The 13,432-nt window shown below is 47.9% G+C and overlaps 2 protein-coding genes across 5 annotated transcripts; one reads left to right on the forward strand and one right to left on the reverse strand.

Moving 5' to 3' along the window:
- Window positions 1–3,500: 3,500 nt before the first annotated feature.
- Window positions 3,501–4,471, reverse strand: LOC108930032 (ras-specific guanine nucleotide-releasing factor 2-like). 2 transcript variants are annotated; one of them, XR_001965802.2, is made up of 4 exons: window positions 4,263–4,471; window positions 4,016–4,133; window positions 3,715–3,932; window positions 3,501–3,608 (listed from the first exon to the last, which is right to left on the reverse strand). XR_001965802.2 is itself a non-coding variant. In XM_018745018.1 (4 exons), the coding sequence occupies exons 1-4, from the start codon at window positions 4,328–4,330 to the stop codon at window positions 3,531–3,533; spliced, it is 333 nt and encodes a 110-aa protein (XP_018600534.1). In that variant the 5' UTR covers window positions 4,331–4,471; the 3' UTR covers window positions 3,501–3,530. The 2 variants fall into 2 exon arrangements, 1 of the variants encoding a protein (XP_018600534.1); XM_018745018.1 differs by having other exon boundaries at window positions 3,715–3,783.
- Window positions 4,472–8,990: 4,519 nt separating this feature from the next.
- On the forward strand, window positions 8,991–12,802 carry LOC108930018 (dihydrofolate reductase-like). 3 transcript variants are annotated; one of them, XM_018745001.2, is made up of 6 exons: window positions 8,991–9,942; window positions 10,128–10,174; window positions 10,819–10,924; window positions 11,301–11,427; window positions 11,995–12,110; window positions 12,461–12,802. In XM_018745001.2, exons 1-6 carry the CDS (start codon window positions 9,851–9,853, stop codon window positions 12,540–12,542), a joined length of 570 nt encoding a protein of 189 aa, XP_018600517.2. In that variant the 5' UTR covers window positions 8,991–9,850; the 3' UTR covers window positions 12,543–12,802. The 3 variants fall into 3 exon arrangements, with proteins under 3 accessions (XP_018600517.2, XP_018600518.2, XP_018600519.2); XM_018745003.2 differs by having other exon boundaries at window positions 9,911–9,942; window positions 10,616–10,924; window positions 12,461–12,798; XM_018745002.2 differs by lacking the exon at window positions 10,128–10,174 and having other exon boundaries at window positions 9,009–9,942; window positions 12,461–12,799.
- The last annotated feature ends 630 nt before the right edge of the window (window positions 12,803–13,432 follow it).

A 13,432-nucleotide genomic window follows, 5' to 3' on the forward strand; every position in this document is an offset into this window, starting at 1 on the left:
CGCTAACGGCCCTCGGTACGAAGGTGAGCTTCGGCAAGCGGGTGCTGCTTTGAGCACTTTGGCCCACTTAGAAATGTGCACACGATGGCCTCTGTAATACGTCCACCTGATTGTTGGCGCGCCTCCAAACTACAAGCCACACGCCTGCAAGTCTGTGTGTGTGGAGCACGCAGACGGTTGAAGAGTTGCCGTTACTGAGCACGTGATCTCAGCGTTACGAACGCGGTATTACCGTGGGCGCCGGACGGACCTTTGCAGCACCTCAGCAGACGGAAGAGCGCCTGGAGAAGGTGCTGGAGAATCTTGCCTTCCGCCGCCACCTGCTGATGCTGCGGTCAGAGCCTGGCATCGGCAGCACGGGTCGTGGATCCGCCGTGCCTCGTGTCCGAAGTCCAGGCCGGTTGCGATGGTGTGGGGAATGTTTGCATGGCACGTGCTTTGCTCCTTCAGACCACCTGCATGGCTCAGTGTGTCTCAACACTGTTGCTGACCTGCTCCACCTCTTGGCGGCCACAGTCCGCCCTTTTCCAAGCAGGTCCTCAAGCACGCAGCATGCGTTCTCTCAACGTGGATCCAGGAACATGAACACGAGGTCAGTTTACTGCAGGCTCCTGCACAGTCCCCACTGGGGACCCACACTTATTAGAGACAGAAAAACCTGCAAGCAAAGCAATTCAATGATGCAGCATGGAACCAACTTCAAGAAGCATCTCCAGCACCTCGTTGAGTCCAAGTCTTATATAATTGAGGCTGTCCTGGGGGCAAGAGGACTGCGGTGCGTCGGTCGTGACTCTCGTGAGCCGAGTCAAGAGGACCAGAGGAGACCGTTGTCCGCTATGAGATCTGTGTAGCTCCCCTGCCGGCACTTTTACCGCGGCACTCCTAGCCGGTATCAAATTGCAGCAATGGTCCACGAAACACACTGGACACACCTGTCTCTGAATTACCTCTGTTTTTGATATTCGTGTTTGCATTTGCTGAGCAACTCCAAGTCCCTTCACAGATTTCTGCTAAACAAATAAAATGTAATTATAAATTCTATATAGACATGCATATAAATACATATATACACACTGTATATATATGAAGAAAAACAGCAGTGAATGAAATACTAGGTCAATGGGATAAAGAAGAAAGATAAACCTAAATGATATAAACCATAATGTATAAAATCAACCAGGGGGTGTGGTGGCACAGTGGGTTGGACCACAGTCCTGCTCTCCGGTGGGTCTGGGGTTCGAGTCCCGCTTGGGGTGCCTTGTGACGGACTGGCGTCCTGTCCTGGGTGTGTCCCCTCCCCCTCCGGCCTTACACCCTGTGTTACCGGGTAGGCTCCGGTTCCCTGCAACCCCGCATGGGACAAGAGGTTCTGAAAGTGTGTGTGTGTGTGTGTGTGTGTGTGTGTGTGTGTGTAAAATCGGAGTCTTAATTGAGGCACATCAGCAGTGGGGCATTTCACTACAACAGCAGGAAAAATAAGAACTACAAATTCACATTAATGTGAACTGTGCATCTGAATTGTTACACTTCACAATTATTTACTATTTTTTATATAGTTAGTTACTGAGGAAGTACCTTGCTTAAGCGTACAAGAGCTGGAGGTGGGAATCGGACTTGTGACCCAGGGATCCAAAGGCAGTGACGCTAACCACTACACTACCAGCTCTCCCCATGAGTTTGTTACATATTTTACCCATTAATGTTAAAAATGCCGACAACAAAGTAACAGCCAATCACATAAACAACGACACAATTTTGTGACAGAACAATGAAATTGCCCAAATCATAAACACATGCAGTTCTGTTTCTGACATAATATATTTTAAAAAGGTCAAATATAAGCAAAATAAGTAGCAGAACACAAAAATCAAGCACAAAGCCAACCAACCAACCAACCAACCAATGTGTACAACCGCTTGTCCCGAGCGGTGTCGAGGTGAAGCGGAGCCTCCCCGCGATCGCAAAGCTTCACTGATAATGACCTTTTTTTGATGTTCTCTTTTACTGCATATTGTCATATTTTTCTGAAAGAAAAGCTCATTGGTTCCACATTTCAATAAGTGACCCTTGCTCAGGGCAACACTCAGTTGTCAGGACAAACTTGATTTTTATTTGATTCATAGCAAGCAATGCAGAGACATATTTACACACACACACACACACAAACCTCTTGTCCCATACGGGGGTCGCAGTGAACCAGAGCCTAACCCAGCAACACAGGGTGAAAGGCTGGAGGGGGACACACCCAGGACACGATACCAGTCCATTGCAGGGCACCCCAGCAGGGCTCAAAACCCAGACCCACCAGAGAGCAGAACCTGGCCAAACCCCCTGCACCACCGCACCCCCCTAGGTACACACGGTTTCCGTAAATGACCAGTGGAGTGAACGGGGTTCATCAAATGTTGAAGTTAAAATGTACAAGTACAGCAGGGGGCAGCTGGTAGTGTAGGTGTTAGGGCCGCTGGCTTTAAACCCAAAGTTGCAGGTGCAACTCTCACCTCCAGCTGTAGTACCCTTGAGAAAGGTACTTACCCTAAATTGCTCCAGTAAAATTACCCTGCTGTATAAATACATAGGTAAATGATTGTAAGTCACTTTGGAGAAAAGCATCAGTTAAATGAACAAATGTAAATCCCAGGAGGGGTCCTACCCACTCATGGGCTCAAATTTGTGTAGGAAAATAGCTTTCTTAAATGTGCACTTGTATAAACTGGTCAAAAGTAAATGTTACATCTGCCCACAAATGGATGTCTAAAATGTCTTAAATTAACACATTGTGTAAAAGCAGTACTTTTGTCTGGTGTGGGTGCTCTCCACTCTCTCTACACTCAGTATAAAGTAATTACCCAGGACCTCGGTCTGGGCGCAGTAATCAGGTTTACAGCTCATGAAAAGGGCACAAAAGCAAGCAAGGTTTACACACAGCCATAGGCACCAGCAAAGAAGATGAAAAACAAACTTATTGATGCTGAGAAACAAAAGCACATTTTGTACGTTCTACAGCACACAAACAAGTGGCACTGGGAAAGTTAGGTTGCTCAGCGTATGTGTGTGTGTGTGTGTGTGTGTGTGTGTGTGTCTGTGCTACATCTCTGTGCTGTGCAAGTTCCTGTCACCAAGACAAATTCCTTGTATGTGTGAACATACTTGGCGATAAAGCTTCTTCTGATTCTGATATCCCACCCAGAAGTCACACTGTCACAGCTGACAATCAGAGTCTTTCTCTCTTCAGCTTCTGCATTGTGTGTGTCAGCATCTGTGCTTTCACTGTAAATGGGGTGACCTTGGTGCCCTGACCGCAGTGTTCACACGCTGTACAAAATGCCTCCGTTGCAGCTTGGAGGGGGGCCTCTGCTGGCAAAGACGGTTCTCTGGAAAAGAGTCCCGTTTCATATCCCGTTTCTCTCTCCCCCCGTAGCTCTAACACTCCCTCCCATCCTTCCTTCTCAGTGTCACATGGCAAGAACACCAGGCTTCCCTAATGGTAGCGGGACTTGGCTGAAGCTCTTTAAGCCGGCAGTCGGGGTTCAGTCTTCAAAGACAGGACATGGAGAGTGTCTTTGTCCACGATGAGGGTCTTGTCCAGGAGGTACTGTGTCACCTTGCTGGAAAAAAGACAAAAACATGAAGGAAACAGTTCTGGCCGTAGCAAGACGAACACGAACGAAGCATCACAGCTGTCAAAGGTTTGCCTCACGGTCGAGGAGTTACCTTAGGCTGGGGTTCAATCCTATAGGGGCTCCGCTGGAACTGCCCGATGTCACGGATGATGTGTGCGATCTGTTGGGCGGCACTCAGTTACTGACACAGGACTGAAGCCGCTTCTGTGTAGTTTGACAGCAACGCTTCACGTTACTGCTGGGCTCAGTCGCTTCTACATTCATCCTTTTACCATTATTGCCGGTTTGATTGCCTGAGACAGATAGAACCTAGAAAAACAGCATCCTCCTTTTTCGGTAACCAGAAATAACACGTGCAAATAACTCTCTGTGCACCGGATCCCTTGTCTCACCATCCTCATCTTGGAGAAGTTGACCAGACCCTCCTCGGTCAGGTTGGGCGTTCCTTCTTCAGTGAAGTGCAAGTCGGTCAGGTACATTCCCAGGTAGGGGACACATGGTGGGTTGCATCTGAATGGTGTGTGAAAAGACAGGAGACAAGGAAATGGCATAAAAACACAGGAAATGGAACATCCTAAAAAAGGACACACAAAAAGCAAAGAAAGAGCTTTAAAAAAAAAAAAAAAAAAAACTTCTTACTTCTTCAGAGTTTCCCTCAAGTTTTTAAATCTTCCTTCTGAGGATACAGTCTTCTTTAACTTGTCCATTAACACTTTCCTCTGTCAGAAAATATTCACTTGTCAGGAACTATGCATTTTTACATGGACAAGTCTCACACTGTAATCTACGCAATTTACATTTGATTCAAGAGTTTATTCTCATGTGTAAACAGTTTGTTACACCGTACAATGTGATTCTTACTCTGTGAATCCTCTCAGCAGCCTATGACATAAATTATAAGGACATAAGGAAAGAAAAAAACACAAGGAGAACAGAGGGCATAAATCACAAATTTACAAAAATTAGTGCAAGATCACAAATTACAAAATTACTAAAATTACTATTAGTGCAAAAATCCGAGAAACGAGGTTATATAAAGTGTGCAGTACGCAATGTAAACATGGAAGTCGTACATGCGCAAAGTGCTGCAGAGGTAGATTGGGTCTATTCGCAGTTGGGGAGGGGTGTGTATTTGTGTGCGCAAGGTATGCGGAGGTAGTCTGTGGTCTATGGATGTGGTAGTCTGTGGATGTGTATGTGTGTGTAGGAGGGATGGGGGGTAGTTGACCCCTCTCAGGCTCAGAGGGTGAACCGCGTCTGCCGTGATGGGCGGTGGAGGGGCAGTGGATGGGTGTCGTTCACAAGCCTGATGGTCTGTGGGTAAAAACTGTTTTTCAACCTTGAAGTTCTGGTTTTAATACTCCTATAGCGTCTGCCTGATGGTAAGGGTGTGAAAAGGCTGTGCTGGGGGTGACTGTTGTCCTTGATGATGATAATGGCTCTCCTGATGGTTCTGGCCTGGTATAGGCTCTCCAGTGATGGTAAGGACCTTTTCGTGATGGTTCGAGGGGCTTTCACCACTCGCTGTAGCACCTTACGATCCTGTACCGTGCAGCTTCCAAACCACACTGTGATAGAGCTGGTGAGGACGCTCTCAATTGCACACCTATAGAAGCTCCTGAGGATTCGGCTTGGCATGCCAGATTTCCTCAGCCTTCTCAAGAAGTGCAAACGCTGACGTGATTTCTTGACCGGATGTGTAGTGTTGTGAGATCTTCAGTAATGTGAACACCCAGGAATCTGAAGCTGCTCACTCTCTCCACCACTCTCTCACCAATATGCAGTGATGAGTGTTGCTCCCTCCTTCTCCGTGGATCTATTATCAACTCCTTTGTTTTGTTGACATTGATGGAGAGATTGTTGTCGTGGCACCCCTCTACTAGGTCAGCCACTTCCCTCCTGTATGCCGACCCATTGCCTCCCATTATCAGTCCAATGACTGTTGTGTCATCAACAAATTTGATGATGCTGATGTTGTTCTGGGAGGCCACAGAATCATGAGTGAAGAATGCTTGGAGTATGGGGCTCAGCACACAGCCCTGTGGAGTTCCTGTGTTTATGGTTATTGACCTGGATGTGTGGTTCCCCATTCTAACGGACTGGGGTCTGCCCGTTAGAAAGTCTAGAACCCAGGTGCAGAGGGTGGGTGGCACACCGAGATTGTGAAGCTTGTTGATGAGCTTCAATAGTATCACTGTGTTGAAAGCTGAGCTATAATCAATAAACAGCATTCAAACATAGCTGTCCTCTTGTTTTCCAGGTGGGTGAGGACAGTGTGTATTGTTGTGCTGATGGCGTCCTCTGGGGATCTGTTCCCTCTGTATGCAAACTGGAGAGGGTCCAGAGTGTCCGGAGCGATGGCCTGGATGTACGTCATGACGATTCTCTCAAAGCACTTCATCACTACTGGAGTCGGTGCAATGGGTCGGTAGTCATTGAGGCAGGATGCTTTGTTGCTTTTTGGCAGCGGCAGGATAGTGGTCCTCTTTAAGCAGGTGGGAATTGAGGCTTGTGCAAGAGACAAATTGAATATATCCGTAAAGACATCAGCTAGCACCGATGAGCAGGCTCTAAGTACGCATACAGGGATGTTGTCTGGTCCAGCTGATTTCCGTGGGTTTGTCTTCCCAAATATCTTTGCCACTTCTGCAGATGTGACCATGAATGGTGGGTTCTGTGTGTTCCCACCAGTGAGTTTATTTAGCTGATGAATTTCTCCAAAGTGACTTACAGTGTTCGGTGATTTACACTCATTTACCCATTTGTATAACCAGGTAATTTTTACATGGTACATTCCTTGATCAAGAAGGATGTGAGATTCAAACCTGTGACTTCCAATTCTAGACTCAGCAACTCTAACCACTAAACTGACCACCACTAGTGGACAGCTAGTAGCGTAGTGGTTAGAGCTCTCACCTCCAGCTGTAGTACCGTTGAGCAAGGTAATTACCCTAAATTGCTCCAGTAAAATTACCTAGCTGTGTAGATGGGTAAATAATTGTAAAGTAGCTTAACAGTGTAAGTTGCTTTGGAGAAAAGCATTAGCTAAATGAATAAAGGTAAACTACCAGCTGCTAACCAAGGTAATTCATGTTATGTTGTATATTCAATAAGTTATCAATGGCTCGCTTACTGACTTTACCATGCACAACCATGGCTCAAGCTACAAACTCTCTTCTGAGAATTTAGTGTAACAAATCTGCTACACGAGTTCTGTTTGATTTGCCAAAGTGCTCCCATGTATCTCCTCTACTCATTTCTCTGTACTGGCTTCCTATAGCTGCCCGAATCAAATTCAAAACCCTGGTTACTGTGTACAAACGCATCAATAGAACTGCTCCCGGCTATTTACAAGACTTTAATCAACCGGTACACCCCGGCCAGGCCCCTTCGCTCATCTACTTCTGCTCGCTTGGTGGTCCCGCACACGAAAGGCAAAGCTCGGAGGTTCTCCGTTCTGGGTCCGTTGTGGTGGAACGACTTTCCCCTGTCACTCAGAACTGCGGAAACTCTGTTTTCAAGAAGGGTCCGAAAACCCACCTTTTCCAGATCCACTTTGCCCAAGATCTCTTCAGATCATCTATGGCGTAACCGTTCACGCATCGTAGCTCCAGAAGCATCCCCAGATACAACCTTTATTCAGCCATTACTCTGTACTGTACTGCTGATTTGTGTATCTTATAATATTTAATAAAAAATAAATAAATAAAAAACTTGTGTGGTATTGCGATTTGTCTATCCTGTGTCTTATGCACCTACTTGAACGATGAACCTCGATGCAGCAAGTGGTAGGGAACAAACTGGGTATGCTTGAGACTTTCATGTCTGCAGCTATGTCTCCTTCTCTCGATGTAATGCATAAATTGTACTTTTGCTGAGATATACGTCGCTTCGGATAAAAGCGTCTGCTATATGAATAAATGTAAACGTAAATGAAGAGCTGTATTCAACAGAGGGGTTCTTGCTGTGACGTTGACCAGAAACTTTGGGTTACCAGTAAAGTCTCGCTGCCTGAAACCCAGGAGTGTCATTTGAGATGGAGAAAAGAGAGAAAAGGTAATGCTCAGTTACAGGGGTTTGCTCCAAGTGATGCTGCCTAATTCACAGTATTTGCAGGCAGCTCACAGGCAGGAAGGCGGCTCCTTGAGCCACATCAACTGGGCACTGCTTATTTCCAGTTATCCCAGCAGCGTAAGAGTGTGACAATAGCTACACTTGGAGAAAAGGGCGATGCGGCTATTGGAGCGGCTCAGCGTTCCGCTTTAGTCCGCTCAGCTGCCATCCGGGCAAACGGACCTCCTGAAACAAGGGATGCTTATCAGCCTAAATGTCATTGAACACGTCACAAACACCCAGCAACCCCTTCCCTGCATGCCAGTAACTGCGAGTGGACGAGCGGAAGACGTGGCAGCCCCGTGCAAACGAGAAGCACCGGCCGGCTGGCAGGCACGGAGGCTCATTCGTGCTCCTTTGTTGCGACAGATGCTCCAACGTGGGCTTATATAATTGTCAGCAGGACTGCTCACCGCGTGTAAAGCTGACTCTCTGGTCTGGGCCCACATTCAACCTGAGAGAAAATAATAATAACAACAACAAGATTGCTGCAATGGACAGATGCTTGAAGACATTTTAGTTTCAGTCTGATGCTACTGAAGACTAGCAAAGACCCGCTGAACTCATTCAAACGTGACTGCATGAAGAGAGAGAGAAGCGCAGAGAGGATGGACTCAACACACTTTGATTCTCAGCTGTACTTTGGGGTAGCAGCATTAAAAAGATGCAAATGGGATGTGACTAGTCCACCCAAACACAGGTGCAGAGAGAAGACGCTGTCGGCTCACTTCCGATCTCTACAAAATATTCAGGAAACTACATGAAAGACGGCACCATCCTAAACACCGGGGACTGTAGGTTTTGCTCACGAGTCTTTAAACACGCTTGTTTTCAGTCATCAGGCAACGATTTTCATTTGCTGTATTTTATCTCCTCCATTTACGTCACCGCCGTAGCAAGGCGAGACGTCGAAGGAGCGCGAGGCGGACGCCCGGGCCTGGGGCCGCGGGAGCCTCTCGCAGCTACGGCCCTCCAAGTCGAGAGGTAAATGGCAGAAGGTCGAGAGCAGCGCTCGCTTTCGAAGCGAAACAAGAGATTGCGGAACAAGGCGAAGTTCTTTCCGGAAAGGTTTTCCTGCCTGCCACCGCCGGCTGTTGTCCGCGGTCTTCTAGATACTAGCCGCGCCAGCCAGGGTCCGGGCCCGGGCCCGGGCTCGGGCTCAGGCTCGTCCCCGCCTCAGTCCTCGCGCGCCGCTCGTTGCAGCGCACCCTTTTTTCTCCATGTTCCGGCTCGGTCCAAAAGCGCCCGAGTCCTCGGGGAGCGGAGAGGCCGAACGTCGCCTCGCGTCGCGTCCCAAAACCTCCCTGAGGAGGCGCCGCGCGCGCCAAAGTTGCTTCACGTCACTCGCGAGCGCTGAGGCGTCCGCGCGCCATTCCCAAATAATCCCTCCTGGACACTTAACGCAAGGAAACGTTTTGAACATTTGATATTAATTTCTTGAAACGGGTTTATTGGCCATTTCGTGCGGAAAGTGCTGCAGTCTGAAGAGAATCTCAACGAAGATGGACGCCGATCGGCTTTCAGAGCAGCCGCGTTGGGGACGGGACTGAGACCCAGTGGGGGGGGGGCGCGGGTACACACGACTACTATAGGTACCAAAGAAAATTATTTTATTCTGAAATAAAAACGAATTCAGGTCCATTCAGCGCACGGGTACAGTGCTGTTATGAAGCGACATCTCGTGGCCGTATAAAATGAACATAGGAAAGTGTTTATTCGGTCACTTTCCAGTAACGCAGGATTAGAACGCTTTCAAACGAACATTTTCTGTGGGAAATTAATTATAGGAAAAAGCTGAACTGTAAGGCGGGTTATGAAAAAGTAGTCAGGAAAGCTGAAGTGCAACACGCAAGTTCTTCTATCTAAAGCGGAGAGCGCGAGTGAAACTCCCTGTTTCTTTGACTTGGGTCATTTAGCTAGAAAGACTGGACTCCGCTCTCTTAGTAACTTCATTGCAAAACGTCGCGGCAGCCAGAAAGTGACAGACAAACAAACGATGACGTCAAAATAGCGCGCCTGTGCTTTCGGGTTCGCTGGTGGCGGGAAACTGAACTTCCGGTGCGCGTGCCAGTACTACCGCTTCGGTCCCTTTCACAGCAGTGCGAGTCGGAGCGATGTGTCGCGTGCTCAACTGTATCGTGGCGGTTTGTCCCGATGGCGGCATCGGCATCAAAGGGAATTTACCCTGGTACCCGAAGAGACTCAGGTAAAAGCTACTTTTGAAAGTCTTTTGCCAAAGCTCTTTAAATAGCTTCTGTACCGCGCTTGGTCGTTTCTCCTCCTTTATTATTATTAATAATAATAATAATAATAATAATAATAATAATAATAATAATAAGTACTTTTGAGGAGAAGTGTGTTACAGCGCTGTACCTGTTTACTGTTCCACAGTAACGAATTTAAACATTTCCAGAAGATGACAATGACTGCAGTGGAAGGTAATTTTTCTTTGTTTTTTTAAAATACTGTATATTATATGTAGACACGCACATACAGGCTGGTGGTTCCCGACTTGCGATTTTTTTTCGACTGTACGATGGTGAGCTGGCGATAGGCATCCAGTAGAAATGGTACTTAGAATTTTGATTTTTCCCAGGCAAACGATACGTAGAGCGATACTCTCTCGCGATGCTGCTGGGCAGCGGCAACGATCCGCATCTCCCAGTCTGTCACGCAGAGGTGTGTATCAGTGTATTAAATGTATTTTTGACTTCCGAAGGGTTTTGCGGAAAGTAACCCCATCGTAAGTCGGGGACCACCTGTATATATCTGTGTGTGTGTGTGTGTGTGTGTGTGTGTGTGTGTGTGTGTGTTGCCCTGTTATGGGCTGCTTCTCCCTCTAGGCTGTGTCCTGCCCTGCCTCATGCCCTCTGCCTCAGGGTTCGACTCCAGAGACCCACAAGCCTGCAGCGGAAGGTGACGAACAAACAAACGGAGGAAGGAAGGAAGGAAGGAAGGAAGGACGGCTGATTCTGCGCGCGAAGATGAGAGGCGAACGAGGGCGGCCTTCAGTCGCTCTCCCGCTTTGCCTTTTCTTCTTTGTCGTGTCGCGTGCGCTGAGCGTGCCCGCTCTGACCAACAGGTAAAGAGAACGTGGTGATCATGGGGCGGAAGACATGGTTCTCCATCCCAGAGCGGAACAGACCCCTGAAGAATAGGATCAATGTTGTGCTCAGCGGAAATCTCAAGTACGCTATATTTCCTACTCCTTTTCTCCCGTTGGCCTGCTCTCGCAGAGCTTCCTCTCGTGGTGTCACCCGTTTCAGCTCGTGTCTCACATTCCTTGTTTCCCTCAATGTTTTATTGCTCCTCATTGTTTTGTTTTTTTTTCCCCCTCTCAGTCCTGTGCTTCATTTATTCACATTTCTCTTATTGTCTCATATTGTTAGTGCACATTGTTCTCTGAAGCTTCAGGAGCTTGAGATAAATCCATTTTGCCCACACACCCACACAGAGGTGGACACTTTTGACCAAAGTAACATGGGGTGAGGCGCATGTTCAAGGGTACAGCGGTGCAGCAGCACATCCATTACCTTGACCGTTGTGGCGCCTTCCGCTGTGCAGAGCTCCACCAGCAGGCGCACACTACCTGGCCTCTGACTTCCCTTCTGCCCTTCAACTCTTGGACGCTGCAGAACTTGCCGGCAAAGTGCATGAGGTGTGGGTCATCGGGGGCAGCTCCCTCTACAAGGTACGCCTGCTGGAGGTCATTGTGTGCGGTCGGCATGTGCTCGTTGTGTGACGTCTGCTTCCTGTAGCGTCGCCTACAGCTGCTCAGATTTGTTTCCTCCGGCGCCTCCGTTGAACCAGGTTGGGCTGAAGGGTCACCGGTTCCCACATGTCCGAGAGCCACTGCGTTCCTGGAGACCAGAAGGAGCAGCGGCTCTTGAGGGCCGAGGAGGAGAGTTGCCTTGCTCTCTCTCTCTCTCTCTCTCTCTCTCTCTCTCTCTCTCTCTCTCTCTCTCAGTGCGTGTGCGTGTGCACGCGTGCTTTTTGAAACAGCTCTGATGTGGCAGCTCATCTCAGGGATCTTTACTGGTTTCAGCAGTTGGCTTTTTAATGTGCTGCATGCCTGTCTTTTCCAGAGAGATCTCTTGTGCAGTTGTCTTAATAATAATAATATTGAGTTGGTGCACAAAAGCATCCAATGTGCTCATCGCTCAGTGTGTATTATTGAAATGAAATGTCAGTTCAAAGCCTCATTTCGCTCTGACTGCATGAATCGACAGGTGCACTAACAACCCCCGCCCCCACGCAGGAAGCGATGGAGATGCCGGGTCCTCGCCGCCTCTTTGTCACCAGGGTATTGCAGCAGTTTGACTGTGACACATTCCTGCCGCACATCAATATGGACAAGTACAGACTGTTGCCCAGGTAAGTGTGTGTGTGTATGGAAACACAATTTCGGGAGGGAGGTACTGGATGAAACCCGTGGCCACACCCAGCCATCAGTCCTGCAAAAGGCACTTAAAGGCTCACTGACCTCTGAACACTGCTACATCTTTCCACTTCCTTCCTGCTGTTGTGGCTCTGTGTCTGTGCTGCGCCTCTCTGGGGTGGCTCTACTCGAGGGTGCTCTTTACTGCATGTTTACCTTTCTGCACCCTCCCCCTCTCCCTTTATATGAGCCTTCATGGGACAGTGAGGCCATTAGTCCTCATATGGTTGCACTTTGATTTACTGTGTTTCCTTCACTTGGGCTCTTCCTCTGCTTCACTCTGCAGCTTTCCAGATGTTCCACAGGGTGTACAGGAGGAACACGGTATCCAGTACCACTTTGAAGTGTATGAAAGTGTTCCCAACTGATGTCCGTCCCACCAGCCCACCACAAATGACCATCACATAAATACTGACAAGTAGCACATCCTTTTCCATCTTTAAGAACAGTCGTGTGCTCAATTAAAGTGTTCTATTAATCCCTGCACTTTCTAAGTTCATTTCAAGGAAGATTCTCTTCACTTGCTTCTCATGATTATTGGCTGGCAGAGAATAGAAAATCTTAAATGGGGCAGTAATTGAGGGCAACAGCACACACACACATATACAGCTGTGTTGAGCCATTGCTCAAGTGGCACACAGAAGACAGAAGGAAGTAGTTAATACTTTCAAAGGAATGGGTATAATTCCACTCTTATGTAACTTTTATAGAGGGGTATCTTTCAAATTAATCAAGTCTTCTGATGGATGTGCAGGAAAGGTGAAAGCTGTTCCCAGCCCACCCAGCAGGGGGTAGGGCGCACGGGGCACTGACCCTCTAACAAGTTCAATGCAGGATGAGGTTTGACGGCTCCGAGCGAAAGTCACCGCAGCCCAAAGAAGCACAAGGCTGTTGGGCTCCAACCCTAGCGGTCCTGGGCGGAAAGACACTTGTATCGCGATGTCACACTTTGAGCACCTAAGTCACTGGACACTGGATTTGGAAGCAGGAACCTGTGAATTCACGTAGTCCCGGCCATCAACCAGTCAAGGACAGTTGATTTAAAAACATTTTATTGATACACAGAATAAGCAAAATTAAGAAAAACACAAGAAACCGAACCTGCATTTCTCTGGATACTAACCATATGCGATACATGTTTAATTTTGATGAAATTCTTAGGAACAGAGAAGGGAACATATTCAGAGCAGCAAGACTCCACACATTCTACACATGTTTGGCTGTATTTGTGACATGTTTAAGCTTCTAGCTCTCTTTT

The sequence above is a fragment of the Scleropages formosus genome, chromosome 6 (assembly GCF_900964775.1).
Source record: "Scleropages formosus chromosome 6, fSclFor1.1, whole genome shotgun sequence".
In the NCBI taxonomy this organism is placed as follows: Eukaryota; Metazoa; Chordata; class Actinopteri; order Osteoglossiformes; family Osteoglossidae; genus Scleropages; species Scleropages formosus.